Source organism: Rhinatrema bivittatum, chromosome 6 (assembly GCF_901001135.1).
Source record: "Rhinatrema bivittatum chromosome 6, aRhiBiv1.1, whole genome shotgun sequence".
NCBI classification, from domain to species: domain Eukaryota; kingdom Metazoa; phylum Chordata; class Amphibia; order Gymnophiona; family Rhinatrematidae; genus Rhinatrema; species Rhinatrema bivittatum.
Window position 1 is genome coordinate 220,078,221 of NC_042620.1, and position 16,155 is coordinate 220,094,375.

The following is a 16,155-nucleotide window of genomic DNA, read 5'->3' on the forward strand; positions in this document are numbered from 1 at the left end:
AGATGTCTGTAGCAAGATGGGAGCCTTGAGGTCAGCAGGTCCAGTGGGTTTAAGGTTGTAGCTATTCTATGCTTAGGTACCAGCTAATCTGTAATCAGGCAAACTGTGGGGCTGATGCAATAATCTTCACAGAAAGCGGGCACTGACTTTTCAGCGCCCGCTTTCTTAACGCACGCATGGCACCCGCAAGGAGGGCGCCATTCAATATGTAAATTAGGGGCTTGTGCTAGGAAGGAGGTGCTAGGGTCGCTTGCACGACTTTAGTGCCTCCTTACTAACGCGACCCACTGCGACCGCCGGTTATGAAGACCGATGCCGGTAAACTCGGCCTCGGTTTTCATAACCTGCCTGCTGCCTATTGCATTAGGGGTGGATTAGCGCCTGTTTATCTCGCGTCCGACTGCGGGTTATACAGTGCGCTCAGCTGAGCACACTATTGCATCGGCCCCTGTGTTTTAGATTCTAATTTACTGCTTCTAGGTCCCCTGCTTTCACGGCACAGGGCAGAGTGCCTGGTGATACCAGTGCTGATCCTTTCTTCATTCTTTTAGTTCCCCTTTCCAATGATGTATTCAGGCTGTCTGTACTAGAACTCTCTTAATATCTCAAAAGAAAAAACAAGTCTATGAAGCAGAGGCATTCCTTTTAGTTACTTTTATTATTAAACTTCCCTGGTGCCATCTCCATTCCAGCAAATCTCAGCTTTACTGCCCCAGCAGCATTATAATTCTTCCATAACAAATCACAGGCAAAATTCTTGGGTTCAAAGAAAGCAGTTGTCATTTCATCCCCACTAGACCCTAAGGCAGGGGTCAGGAACCTTTTTGGCTGAGAGAGCCATAAACGCCACATATTTTAAAATGTAATTCCATGAGAGCCATACAATATGTTTAAAACTAAATACAAGTAAATATGTGCATTTTATGTAAGATCACACTTTTAATGTACAATAAGTCTCTGAAAATATTACACCAGGCCTTAAGACACCAATACATCTCCTATTAGGAAAACGGACCAAGTCAGGCTGCTATAGAGTCCTACACAGAAACAACACGCCAGCAGAAAACCTCACCTGAATCACGTGCTGTCCCTCACCTAACATAGAATAAAGAGACCAAAACGCATAACAAGAAGCATGCAGAAAAAACTGAATTGAAAACTGCAACAAGCCAGAGTCTCTGTATGCAGTGTAACAAAGGAAAAAAGAAACATCACCCATCCTTATAAAACAAATCAAGAAATATAAAATCATCAGCAGTAAAACTATACTAATAAAAAGAACATATTTCGAAACAGCTGATGAGTGGAATATCCAATAATTAAAAACTCATATAAAACATTTCCAGATACCAACAAAATATTTCAAAATAGCAGACACAAAGATCCAGTAATGAAAAATAATAAGGATACAAAATTTTTTTTGCTCTGCATACCTGGGAACGTTTGATATCCAGGTGTCCTGAGATTGTTCTGAATTAGCAGGAGGTGGGGTGGTTTGCTTGGAACTTTCTCCTCTCTCAGTCACATACCAGCACTCTCTCTCACACTGGCTCTCAATGACACACCTATACACACATGCTCTCAGTACTCACATATACACATGTTTTTTCTCTCTCATATAGGCTCTTAATTACACATTTACACATATGCTGTCTATCTTTTCACGCTTCCACACACACACAGGCTTTCAATCACATAAATACATGCTGTCTTTTTCTCTCACACACAGACTCTCATTCACATGCTTACAAACATGTCCTCTCTTTCTCTCATTTACACACAGGCTCTCAATCACATACTCACATGCTCCATCACCTAAACCAGCTCTCAATCACACACAGACACACATGATCTCTCTCTCTCATTGAAACACAGGCTCTCAATCACATACTCACATGCTCCCTCACCTAAATCAGCTCTCAATCACACACAGACACACATGGTCTCTCTCTCTCTCTCTCTCATTTAAACACAGGCTCTCAATCACATACTCCCTCACCTAAATCAGCTCTCAATCACACACAGACACACATGGTCTCTCTCTCTCATTTAAACACATGCTCTCAATCACATACTCACATGCTCCATCACCTAAACCAGCTGTCAATCAGACACAGACACACATGATATCTATCTTACTTATACACACAGGCTCTTAATCATACATACACATGATTTCTCTCACACACAAAGGATCTCAATCATACACACATACTCTTTCACACAAACAGGTTTTCAATCACAAACTTACACATACAGGTTCCCAATGGTAAACTTACATTCATGCTCTCTCTCTCTCACACAGGCAGGCTCTCAATCACAGACATACTCTCATTCACATATACAGGCTCCCAGTCAATCACATACATGCAATCTCTCACTCACACACACAGGATCTTAAACACACATGCTTGCTCGCTCATTCACTCACTCTCTCCCCCACCCCCACCCCGGGAACTCGCGGCAGCAGCAGCCTCCTCCCAATGCTAACCTCCTTCATTTTCAGCCCTCGCGGAGGCGAAGGCGGAGTCCCATCGGTCGCGGTTGAAACTCTTCATTTTCCTCCGAGCCGCGCTGCAGTCTTCTTCCCGTCGGACATTAGCGTGGCCTCTTCTTCCCGCGCAGGCACCCGATGCTCACCACTTCCTCTTCCGGGCCGCGGGAAGAAGAGAGCGCACCGGCGTGCTCTCTTCTTCCCGCGGCCCGGAAGAGGAAGTGGTGAGCATCGGGTGCCTGCGCGGGAAGACTCCCGCGCAGGCACCCGATGACTCCAGCGCTGGCACCCGGCTGACACCCGATGACTCCCGCGCAGGCACCCGGCTGACTCCAGTCGTGCCGCTGACTCTCTCTTCTCCTCTCCCCCCCCCCCACCCCCGCGGCCCGGAAGAGGAAGTGGTGAGCATCGGGTGCCTGCGCGGAAGAAGAGACCACGTGGTCTCTTCTTCCGCGCAGGCACCCGATGCTCACCACTTCCTCTTCCGGGCCGCGGGGGGGGGGGGAGGAGAAGAGAGCACGCCGGTACCGCTGACTCCAGCTGTCCTGCCGCGTTCCGCCCGGGCTGACAGCATTTTAAACCCGGGCGGCGGAGGACCGGGGAGCAGCTGGGTCAGCGGGGAACCGCGAAGTGTGGCGACACTTGTCCGCGAGCCAGATGCAGCCCTCAAAAGAGCCATATCTGGCTCGCGAGCCATGGGTTCCCGACCCCTGCCCTAAGGCAAGGGACTGATCAGGCTTCCAGCCACTTCCACCAGCTTCAGCAGTATTGGGGAAACTCTGTCTAGTACAGCATATTATTTGCTTCTCTGGGACATGAGTTTTACTGAGGTAATTAGTACCATTAACTAAAAGGAGTATCCATGCTATGTAGCTAGCCCTGGCTGGTAATGCCAAATACTTAATTACTGGGGACTGGGTTCATTTTAGTACATTTCAACACTTTGCTTTACTAAGCAGAGGTTAGCTTACCTCTATGTAGGTCCTTGGCAAGAGGGGAGAGGATTTCCTACTCTGAGGCGTTATGTTCCTACTTGCTAATTAGGAGGAGGCAATATGGCCCTGTGCAGCTCTTTCAGCTTACTAATTAACAGGTCGATGCAATACTGTGCACTCAGGCTAGTGCACTGGTTAACCTGCGGTTGGATGCGCATCCATAACCCCTTATACCTTAAGGAGATTAGCGCGTCCAAAACACACGTAGCTAATAGCACTCATCACATGTAAATTCATGTTGATGAGGTTATTAGCTATTACCTACTTATGTAAAAAATAAACGTGTGCCCGAGGCGCACATTTTTGCTCTCAAAAATCAATGCCTGCCCCAGAGCAGGCGTTAAGTCTTGAGGAGTGGCTGTATTAAGTCAGAGGAACTGACAAAAAGAGTAAGGTAAAAAAAAAATGTATTGCTGGCAGTCAGGTTAGGAAAACGGACGCTCAATTAACGAGCATCTGTTTTCCTAACCCATGGCTGTTCACAGGAAAACAGACACTTATAAAATTGAGTGTCTGTTTTCCTAACCCGCACACAGCCACTTCTCCTGGGTGCCCAATGCCGAGGAGGCACTAGGGATGCACAGTTTTCCTTAGTGCCTCCTTTTTAATGCAGCGGCTCATTTGCCTACCTCATCATGCGCCCGGGAGAAGTGGATGGGCGCGCATTAGGGAAGTGGGCACTCAATCATGAACGCCCATTTTTCACGCGGCAATATTGTATTGGTCTGTAAGCCTGGTCTTTTGCTTCAGGGCATCTCATAAATACAGCTTTTTAATTCAAACAAAACACTATTTTTGTGCATTTCCCCTCTGCAGTTTATAAACTGAGAAGAGGTTTACTCCTGGGCAAGTCATCGAGTCTCTATTTACTTATAAGACCAGTTTGTACACTGCCGCTATTGCACATATTCTCTTTATTCCTGAATACATTAGAGTCCCCTAGTGCAGCAACCCATCTTGGGCAGGACTTCACACAACAAGCAACCCCAAACTTCAACCAGGTTACTGCCTCACTAGATTATGCCTTGTTCATCATACTTGTGTGGTTTCCCTCATACACTTCCACAAAACTTCATTTTCAGCTTATAGCAGTGACCTTCGTAGGCAGTATGGCAAAAGAAAACTATCACTTAACTTAAAAGTCATATTGTATGGAAATCCTGTCTCAGGGTCCTCTTCATCTGAGTCTCCTCCCATGGTGAGTCTGCTGAGCTGTCCCCGCTGGCTGTGTTCTCCCAGCAGTGATCTCTCAGTTGTCCTGATTCTCCTGCTTTACTGCTCCAGGAGTCTCTTATACCCCCCCCCCCGAGTCTTAAGTGAGGTGCTAATGATTCCACCCAGTCCTGTGTCAGGTGTGCTGGCCTCCATCCCAAGAGAATAGACAGAGGTACTCTGGGAAATGTAGTTCCTTGCACAACTTCTTTCACTTTTCTCTTCTACCCAATCTTGCGCTGATCCTAGGGTTCTGAACCAGGGATTCCTGTGCAGGGACTAAGTCATAAACTGGTGCATCGCCATAATATCCTACTAGTGTCATTTTTCTAAAGTTAACTTTTTATACCTTTTGGATCAAGTTCAATATAATTTCTATGAAATTTTGTGTGTGTTTATATATAATTATATATATATCTATAAATATATAATTGGATGTTTCCTAGCGTATAGACAGATGGACTCAGGACCACTGGGTTATGCTCCCCTGCCAGCAGATGGAGGCTGAGCAAGCTGACGTCTTAGTATATATATATATATATATATATACTCCTGCAGAGATACCTGCCTGCCAGTATTCTACATCTCCAGCAAATGGTGGACGTGCATCACCCTATGGGGATTGCTTCAGATTTTGGAAGGAGAAAAGCCCCGCTCTCCTACATGATACCAGATGGCTCCTCCCCCAGCTGAGAATTCTTGAGGTGATTTCCAAGGTCACTCAGATGTGTCCACACTGGGTTTCCCGGCGTGGACTTAGCTGATTGAACAGCTTAAAGGCAGCGGGTGCAGGAGGCCAAGCGCAGTGGAGATGGCACATGCCCTCTCCCCCCTCAGCCATAGACCGTCTCTGTACTCAGCCAATAAGGGCTAGCTTAGGTAAGTTTAAAAAAAAAAAAAAAAAAGTTTGTAAAGATAGACTGTATAGAGGGGTTTGCAGGACTTCCTTCGGTCTCCGTGCTCGGTGCGCCGTTCCAATGTTCATTCCCACTCCCGTGGGGGTTCGGGGTTAGGGGAACTGAGCAGCCTGGCGGGTTGAATGACCTCAGTGGAATAGGTCCCACAGTTAGGCTTTTTGCCTGCATGCCACATGGTAGGCCGCCATGGCGTTTTCGTGTGATTCTCTTCGTGCTTTACTGCCCTCTACAGGACATCGGTGTGCGCAGTACGTCTGCTCAGTATTAGGCACGCCTTTTGTGCGCACAAATTTCTCAGCGCTGGTAGTGCACCCAGGCCTTGTTACACAGTGTGTGCTTGTGTTTTTTGCAGCAGTTACTTTGGGGCGCCCAGTTTTTGTGCGCTTAAATTTTGTGCGCTTGAAATTTTTTTCAGTGCAAGCCAGCTGGACGCACATTCTCTGTCACCTGTGCACTGATGGTGCCAGTGAGTAAGAAACCTAATTGCCTTTTTCTCTGTGTTGCCTGTCATATTCGGGCATCTCAGCCAGAAGTGTCCTCTAACCCGTGCCAGCACTGTTTAGAGGCTCAGGGAGAGTTATCTTCCTCTGATTTCGCTAAGCCTGGATTCTCCCAGCCTGATGATGGTCTGGTTAAGGATCTGCCTTGAGGTACACCGGATCTTGGAACTTCCTTGACTGGTTCCTCCACTGGGGATGGCAGTTTAGTGGGCCCCTCTACAGTTCCTTCTGGGTTTGGCCTGGATCCAGCTGCTTTTTCTTGGATGGCGTTTTTTTCAAGTTTTGTATTCCTTTCTTCAGGCGCAGTCCTCCGCTTTGCCCACTCTTGTCAGGTAGGTGGCCTCTTCCTTTTCCAGTCTTATGTTTAGGCGCCAGAGCACTCCTCTGTTCGCTGCAGGTAATCTCGATAGGAACACGGATGGCACTGATGATGAGGCGAATTCTGATTCCTTGGAAGATGGGGAAATTCCTCCAGGTTTGGCATTTTGGACCATGTTGCGGTTCTTTCATAGAGATAAACTGCCAGCCCTGGTTTCCCAGACCTTGAAGATGCTGGGTGTTCCTGGTACAGATTCCATGTCTGAACCAAAGAAGAATCCCAATTTGGTTTCCTTGCGTAAAGCCTCTTGTTTTTTCCCTGTTATACACGGCATTCAGGAATTTATTGATCTTGAATGGGGAGCCCCAGAGGTAAGTTTCAAAGTGGGTCGGACACTGTACCCCCTGGATCCACTGTACCCCTTGGATCCAGTGATGAGGAAGCGTTTACGTTTTCCAAAATGGATGCGCTGGACTGTGCCATCTCAGAGCGGATGACTATCCCCTTCGAGGGAGGAGCGACCTTTGAACAGTGGCAATGACTTTACAGATAGTTTCTTGTTGTGCCATATTGGCATGATCTTGTCTGCTTCTCTCAGGAAGTTGTTGATTCTGGAGTGACTTCCAGAGTGGTTATGGAACGTGCTGCTGCCTTTTCAGCTGATGTGGGCTGCGATTTGGTTCGTACCTCGGCCAGAGGAGTGGCTTCGATGATAGCAACTAGGCGTCAATTATGCTTGTGACATTATTTATTTATTTATTTATTTATTTATTTGTTCCGTTTTATATACCGTCATTCGGTTCAGCCATCGTAACGGTTTACAGTAATTAAACAGAGAATAAACCATTAAAAACATTGATGCATAAATTAATAGTGGAAAAGAAAAAGGGATCGGGGAGAGGTTGGTGGTGAAAAAGGGAGCATAAGGAAAAGAAGGGAAAAGAATAGTGGTAACAGTGTTGGTATTTAAAAATATTCAGGATGGTCTTCTAGTGTTAGCTGATGCAGCCTCCAAGGCTAATCTTACAAAAATGCCCTTTAAATGCTTGCTCTTGTTTGGAAGCGAGTTGGAGAAATTGGCCAGTAATTGGGGCGAATCTCTGGTCCCTTGGTTGCCAGAGGAGAAGAAGCAGTTACAGCGCCCCTCTGGTATGAGGGGTCATCTCCAGAGTTCCAAGCATTTTCTTCCCTACAGAGGGTCGACCTTTCAGAGGACTCGGCTTTGAGGTAAGTGTCAATCCTTTAATCCCACACAGGCCAAGAGAGGAGCAGGCTCGGGTGGCAGATGCTCTTGAGCTTCCCATTGAAGGTTTGTTGACCCATCTTTGGGAACAAGAGATAGGGGGATGCCTTTCTCTTTTATCGGAGATGGGAAAAGATCACATTGGATCAATGGATCCTGGAAGTGATACGAGAAAGATATGTGCTGGAATTTCGCAGTATTCCTCAGGACATGTTCATGGTGGGCGTATTTGTAGGTACTCGGTTTGATGGTGGAAACCCTGGAAGTGGTGCCGTGGGTGAGGGTGCATATGCACCCTTCCTCATCCATCAAACCTCTTCAGATGCTCCAGGATGCGGCAGCTAGAATCTTGACAAACTCCAGAAGAAGAGACCACATCACCCCTATTCTCAGAAATTTACACTGGCTACCAATACACTTCAGAATTCTACACAAGTCCATCACTATCATCCATAAAACCATCCACTCCCAAGCCCCTCTTGACCTCCAAATCCCCCTAAGACTACACACTTCATCAAGACCTATCAGGGAAGCCTACAAAAGTTCCTTACTTGCTCCCCCATCTAAATCTACTCACCATCTTGCCTTCAGAAATCGGGCCTTTTCCACAGCGGGACCATATCTATGGAATACCTTACCCCCTGATCTCAGACTAGAACCATGTTTACTAACTTTTAGAAAAAGGCTCAAGACTTGGCTATTTAAACAAGCCTTTCCCGACTCTAACTGACTCTCCACAACAACAATAACTATTAAGTAAGCTTTTGAGACCTTTCAGCGCTATGTAAATAGTTTTTTACTGTAAAAGTACTGTAATTTACTCCTACTCTTGTTTCATCCCTTCTCCAGTTCCAACTACCCTGTTTTATTGTAACTTTTATTTTCCTTTCCACTTGTTATTTGCTTAAGGTTATTGCACCCCCTGTTACCTGTAAACCGGCATGATATGATTGTATCATGAATGCCGGTATAAAAAAGCTTGAAATAAAATAAATAAATAAATATGCATCCTCTTCAGCGCTCACTGCTGTCTCGTTGGGACCCGCAGTCTCAGGACTGTTCAGTTCAGCTCCACTTGCCAATGGAAATCTGCTCTTGCCTCCAGTGGTGGTTGCAGGAGATTCATCTGAGAGAGGCTGTTTTCTTGACCTCCCTGACCTGGTTGATACTCATGACAGATGCGAGTCTCCAGAAGCTGACGACCCAAGGGTATTGGAATGCCAAAGAGTCCCTCTGAAACATCAGTTACCTGGAAGCCCAGGTGGTCTGGTTGGCATGCTTGCAGTTCAGCCACAGACTGCAGGGTCAAGCGGTGTTAGTGATGTCAGACAGTGCAATGACGATGGCCTACAATAATTGACAGGGAGGAACCAAGAGCCAGCAAATATCGCAGGAAATAGGCCAACTTATGGAATGGGTGGAACGACATCTACAGATGTTCTCAGCCTCTCATATTGCAGGAAAAGACAACGTAAGAGCAGATTTTCTCAGCAGGGAGAGTCTGGACCCAGGAGAGAATGGGTGTTGTTGGACAAGGCATTTCAGCTGATAGTGCATCGTTGGGGCCTTCCGTTCTTAGACCTGCTGGCGACTTCTCGCAATGTGAAGGTTCCTCGATTCTTCAGTCGCAGGAGAGATCCGTGGTCCCTGAGCATAGATGCTCTTATACAGGTCTGGCTGGAAGACAAGTCGCTTTATGCCTTTCCTCCGTGGCCCTTGTTGAGCAGGATGGTTCACAGGATCGAAGGCCACAGGTGGCAACGGATTGGCCCTGATGACCTTGGCATGCAGATCTGCGAAGACTACTGGTAGAGTCCCGTTTCGTCTTCCGAGCAAGAATCTGTTGAAGCAGGGACCTGTCCTTCACGAAGATCCGACTCTGTTTAGTCTTACAGTTTGGCCCTTGAGAGGGCTCATTTGTTGAAGCGGGGAGATTCTTCTGCAGTGATTGCTACCTTGCTCCGTGCTTGAACGTTCTCCGCTTCCTTGGCCTTTGTGCGAGTTTGGAGAGTACATGAGGCCTGGTGTGAGGATCGGGGTGTTCTTCTTTATTCGGTCAAGATTCTAGAATTTTTGCAGGATGGATTAAACAAAGGATTGGCTCTTAATTGCTTGAAGGTACAGGTTGCAACTCTTCCCTGTTTCCGGGGCCCAATGAATGATGATTCCTTATCGTCTCATCCTGATGTGGCCCATTTTTTGAAGGGAGGGAAGCATCTTCGACCTCTCTTGAGGTTACCGATCCCTTTTTGGAGTCTTAATTTGATGTTGGACTTCATGGCGGGCACTAAGTTCCGACCACTGTGTAGCCTTTCTTTGCGGTTATTGACCTTGAAGACAGTGTTCCTGGTGGCTACCTGTTCTGCACGTTGGTTTTCTGAATTGCAGGTCTTGTCTTGCCAGGAGCTATTCCTTCAGGTGTCTCCAAGGGCATTACAGCTGCGTACTTTTCCATCCTTCTTGCTCAAAATGATGTCAGAATTTCATTTGAATCAGTCAATTTCCTTGCCATCCCTGGATAAGGTCAGGGATGTGGAGGAGTATTGCCTCTTGCACTTGTTGGTTATCAAGAGACTTGTTGTGCGGTATCTGGAGGTTTCTGAATCTTTCTGAAGGAAGGATCACCTGTTTGTCCTTTATGGATGAAGAAAGCAGGGTGAACCAGCTTCGCAGGCTACTATAACTCGCTGGATTAAGGAGGTAGTCACGGCCGCATACGTGGTTGCTAAAAAGCCATAGCCTACTCAAGTTAAGGCTCATTCCACTAGGACTCAGACAGTGACATGGGCGGAGGTTAGATTGTTAGTCTTCCATCGACATTTGCCAAGCTGTGATGTGGTCCTCCTTACATACTTTTTCCAGGTTTTATCATCTGGATGTGCAGGTCCAGGAGGACGCAGCCTTTGCACGTGTGGTGTTGACTGGACCGCGCGCAACCTCCCATTCTTCTCGGGAGTAGCTTTGGTACATTCCACTGGTCCTGAGTCTCTGTCTACACGCTAGGAAATGGAGAAATTACTACTTACCCGATAATTTTGTTTTCCTTAATATAGACAGATGGACTCAGCTTCCCGCCCTTCGCTGCCGAATGATTGTGTCAGTGGTCCTCCTGTGGGGCTACATGTTCCAGGAGATTAATGGTAAGTGTTCCTCCAGTCCCCAGATTGCTTGAGTTTAGTGTTTCTTGTTGCTTGAGTACAGTAATGGTTAACTGTTTTTAATCAAATTTTTTCCTAGTCTTTAAACGGTTGCTTTTGAAAAGAATACTAGCAGGCTGGTGTCACTACAGAAGTATATATATTGTTCTATCTCCAACTGCTGGAAGGGGAGCATAACCCACTGGTCCTGAGACAATCTGTCTGCACTAAGGAAAACGAAATAATCAGGTAAGTAGTAAATTCTCCAATATCGGACTTAGGTTGGGATTTATTTTAGAAAGTTACAGGCAAACACTTAATGTGATTTCTTTATTGAGACAAATTGTATTCCTATAAAAAGTTTTAGTAATTGATGTTTTAAAATTGAAGCTGTTTTTTTACCTTTACACTTTTCATGACTCTGTCTGTAATATTCAACTTCCAGCTGTCCATTTACTCTGTACCGTTGCGAAATTCCAAGTATGTTGAAGAGCAGCCTAGTCCTCTGCAGTTGGGACTGTCAACAATACGAAATACAGTGCATCCTTATGTGGCATGGTGCCAGGTTTGTTGCTTTTTTGTTGTTTTGTTTTTTGCATCCATGAGGGTGAACTTTCCATATGCCCATTACAGCAAAATAAATAGTAATCAACTTTAAGGAAACAGTGTTTTAACACACAAATTGTGGTTTCTCAAGTCCTGCACAGACTGCTTAACAAACAGGGCAAAATTAGCCATGGCATGTGGCACTTAATGGACCCTTTTCTCTCAGCTCTCTACTGAGTATGTGCAGGAATTCTTGTAAGGGCCTTGTCTTATGAACCCGCTCAGTCTTTTTTCATTTGAATACCAACACAAATGTGTACCGTCTTTATCTGTCATTTTTTTCTTTCAGTTTTCCTAATAATTCTTTAATGCCTGTTTTCTCAAAAGGCCAGATTTTAAAAAGCCTGCAAGGGTAAAACCTGGTGTTTATGCATGTGGCCGGGCCTTGCACGCACCGCACAAATTTTCAAAGAGGCCCAGCCACGCACGTAAACACCGGAACATGCACAAGGGGCAGGTGGGGTCTGGGAGGGGCAGGAGCCGGGCCAGCACAGCACCATTGTACGCTGTCCCGATGACTCGCCAGCGCGCAACTTCAGCTCCAGCCCTGAAGTAAGTTGTAAAACAAAAAAAAAATGATAGATAGGGTTTAAGAGGAGGGGGAAGAGGGAGGGAGTTTAGGTAGGGGGGTAGGAAAGTTCCCTCCCAGTCCACTCCTTAATTGGAGTGGTCTGGGAGGGAACCGGGGAAGGCCTGATTGTGTCGCTGCTTGGAAATTGCAAATGTTGACTTCTTTGCATGTTATAAAATCTGCACGTCCATGTGCACATACCAGGAACCGTGCGCAATTTTGAAAATCTACCCCAAAGTTGCCTCAGCAGCCCCTAAACAGCTCTTTTCAGTGCTATTGAAGAAAAAACTTCTTTTTTTTTTTTTTTTTTTTTAAGATGTCTGGCCAGAAAAAGCCCATTGTATGCAGCTCTAAGAATGTGGTAGAAAAATGTCCATTACAGACAGACATGATCTTTGTTACTACTGCCTCAAACCAAATCACAACCAGGATAATTTTTACTATTACCATTATGGCCACGTTCTTAAAAGTTGAGGGCCTGGAAAACGAAGGAATTGTACAAATCTGTCTGAAGCCACAGTCTGTCCTCTTCCTGGAGTGCAGCCTCATCTGCCTTCTCCGGGTATTGAGTTGAGCAGGAGCCCCTCAAAAAGCGGAACAAGCCAAATTATTGGGATTGAGCAAGCATAAAAAGTCACAGAATGTGTGGAAGAAAAAGAAGCACCACTTGGTGGAACCTATAGTGGCATTGAAAAAATAGTCTCAGCACCGTATGTGCATGCATGTAACCTCCAGAACACTCATCTCCACTGGTAGAACCTCTTTTACTCTAGATTTCTGAACAAATTGGGAAAAGCACTCACAGTTAATGCACATAAGAGCAAAGATCCTTGCGCAAAGGTCTTTGGTCTCCTTCAAATTTTAGAAACACTGGTGGTGCCAGCAGCCATTCCAATCCATGAAAGCCTGAAAGAATTAAAAACAAGAATGTGAGTGAACCTTTATTTCCTGTGCCCCAGAAGCAAGTAAACTCAAATATAGCGTTCAGAAGTCCCCAGTTATAGTAGAATCAGCTCTTAAAAGAGCAAAGAAAACAAGAATATACTTGAATACTCCATTAGGGAAGGATCCCAAGCTACTGGACAATTTATTAAAAAGGTATTCCAAACCTCCATGTTTAATATATGAATTTTTGTTCACAAATTCTGCATGGTTCAATACTTACATTTTATTTATTTATTTATTTTTATTTAACACATTTTTCTATACCGGTGTATGGACCAAACCTTCACATCGGTTTACAACTTCTACATAAAAATACATTATATCATACAAAATAAAAATGTACATACATCATTAAAATTTACATCCCTTATTACAAAACTAAAGCATATATCATAAAATTACTGTACTTGAAACCTGCTTCAAAAATTATACATTGCTGTATCTGCAAGTTGCTTTTTCTCAACTATTACTCTCGTTAAAGGCCTGTTTGAATAGCCATGTTTTAAGTAGTTTTTTAAATTCTAGCTGCCTTGTTTCTAACCTTAATTCTACTGGCAAGGTATTCCAGATCTTAGGGACTGCAAAAGATAATGCCCTTTCTCTTTTTTTACATTTTTTATTTATGCGTTTTCTCATACAATTCCATAATTATATTGAATACAAATAATTATATTAAATACAGACAATAGCATTAATTTTTTAAATTCTTATACAATAGAACCATATATTTATCTGTTATTCCAAAACATTTTTTGTGGAAATTCCCCAGAAAGGAGTTCGAAAATTCTAAGCGGAAAATAAGGGAAAAAGAAGGAATTAACTCCTTAAAACAATTGAAAACGAAGAGCTACAACTGATTCCATTAATTTGCCTCAACATCCAGATTAACAATTTCTTTAGGGTAAGAAGCAAGGAAATTTCTTAATTGTGACACTTCAAAAAATATATACTTTTGATTTTGCCATAGTAACTCACACTTGCACGGAAAGTTTAGTCATTTTTCCCCCTTTCTTTTCAATTTCAGTTCTAAATGCTAAAAACTTCCTTCTCTTATCTTGTGTTGACCTGGAAAAGTCTGGGTAGATCCAGACCTTATCTCCATGGAATGGAAGTGATTGATTACGCATGTATAGGTGAAAAATTGATTCTCGATCCATAGCAAAGGCAAAAGTGACATGTAATGTGGCCCTAGATGTTATAACTGTATCTGAAGGTGCTTCAATTATTTCAGACAAATTCAAAGATTTATCTTCTACTTTACTCGCTAATGTCTAATTTACTTTTGATGGAATATAATACATTTTTGAAAAAACAGGCATTGCCTGTAAAGGCATTTTTAAGTTTTGTTGTAAATATTCCTTTAACATGTCTTGAGGTGTTATTAAATCAAGTTTAGGGAAATTCAGTATCCTAAGATTAAGATACTTTTAAGGTATTCTCTATTACTTCCAATTTTTTATCATATAATATTTCAGCTCTGGTGAACCTTTGTTGCCATGCTTCCATATTTGTGATTCTTTTCTCCATGTTTTCCATTTTTTCATCTGTTTTTGCAATAGAAGTCTCAATATTCTGAAATCTTTTATTTGAGTCCATAGTAACCTTTATCAGGTCCACTATAGTCTTCTCCAAAGCCTTAACTGCTTGCCAGAGTGAGTCCAATGTTATTTCAGTTGGTTTATCAAAAGATAAGAGTCCAGCTTCTCCCTCCCCTACTGTTATCTGGCTCCTTTCTCTAACAGATGTTAATCTGGCTGATGAAAGCGATAGAATTGCAAATCACCCTTTATTCGAAGATCTTAAATTATGCTGCGGTGTGTGTAATCTTATCGATGCATTTAACCATTCTACCTGTTCTCCATGTATTGCTTTATGTAATATTGTTAATGTTTTATATTGTACTCTTTGTTCAATTGGCAGCAAGTGCAGATCCATGGGTACTGGCGTTATATGGTCGTATTTGCGTGTTACGGTTAATATCCTTGCAGCTGAATTCTGAAGAATCTGTAGGGGTCTTATAGTAGCATATGGTAATCCAAGCAGTAGGGCATTACAATAATCAATACCGTTGAAAATCAGTGCTTGCAGTACTGTTCTAAATTCTTTTGCATTTAATAATGGTTTTAATCTTCTTAGAATAATTTATAGAATCCATCTTTAGTTTTTATTTCTATGTGTTTCTTGAAATTCAGTTCGGGATCTATGTATACTCCAAGGTCCCTTATTTTGGTCTCTAGCCTAATTTGGTTATTTTCATATTTAAAATGGTCTGTATTGTTACTCATTGATGTTTCCCATTGATAGCAGGGCTGAATTAGCCATGCTGTCACAGAAACTGTCAACCAGGGCCCGGGAGGCGGGAGAGTCCAAACAAAAAGATAGAGTTTTGCTCTGTGCAGCTGTGCGTGAGTTCCTGCGCAGGAAATAGATCTCTCCTCAGTCTGTTTCTTTCCGCGCGTGGAAACGCTCGTGGAGCTTCTTTCTCCTCACAGTGAAAGTTTAAAAAAATAGATTGTCTAAAAAATCAGCCCCAAGGCCATCTGGCTTCAAGCCATGTAACTGTGGCAAGATCATGTCCATAACTGATGGACATGATTGATGCTACAGGTGCCTGGGCCCCGATCACAATCGGAGCGAATGCGAGCATTGCGGCCGCATGTCGCCCAGAGGTAAAGGGCACAGAAGATTGAAGATCTTAAAATTTGAGCTGCAGGCACACTCCTCACCAGGCCCGTTGAAACCTCGAAGCCTAAAGGTAAGGAGGGCCTCATCCATGGATTTACCATCCTCCAGGCCTGGAGTAGACGAAAAGAAGGCTCACAGGGATCGAAAACCCCATAGAACAGATCCTAAACCCCATCGGGACCGATCGGGGTCTAGCCGCAGCTCCTTCCAACAGACGGGGAAAAGAATCAGTGCAGATGAGCCGATACGGAGCCACAGTCGATCAGAAACGCCGGATGCGCCGGGATCAAAGCCTCATTCCTCGATGCGGAAGCAATCGACGCCTGCGTCGGCACAGATACACCTGACGCAAAAGAAAAAGCATGGCGTCGAGTCAATTCCGCCATCGAAGCGTGACGCAAAATCGATGCAATCATCGCATGGCGCGAGACCGGCGCACACATCAACGCACGACGAGGGAGCGAAGCACCTTTCGATGCATGGTGCAAAGCAGAAGCCACACTCACTGCTCGGTGCAGGATCGACGCCAAA

The 16,155-nt window shown here is 44.4% G+C and overlaps 1 protein-coding gene across 5 annotated transcripts in view; it reads left to right on the plus strand.

Moving 5' to 3' along the window:
• Positions 1 to 16,155, plus strand: part of APOOL (apolipoprotein O like) — a 267,269-nt gene that overhangs the window by 53,398 nt on the left and 197,716 nt on the right. For 3 of the 5 annotated variants that reach the window (XM_029606573.1, XM_029606575.1, XM_029606574.1), the window contains exon 3: positions 11,263 to 11,382. The exons of 1 other annotated variant lie outside the window; for it this stretch is intronic. In XM_029606573.1, coding sequence (XP_029462433.1) covers positions 11,263 to 11,382 — 120 coding nt within the window. Of the gene's footprint in view, positions 1 to 10,733; positions 10,821 to 11,262; positions 11,383 to 16,155 lie in introns of all 5 variants that reach the window. One more of the 5 variants, XM_029606576.1, reaches the window with a different exon arrangement.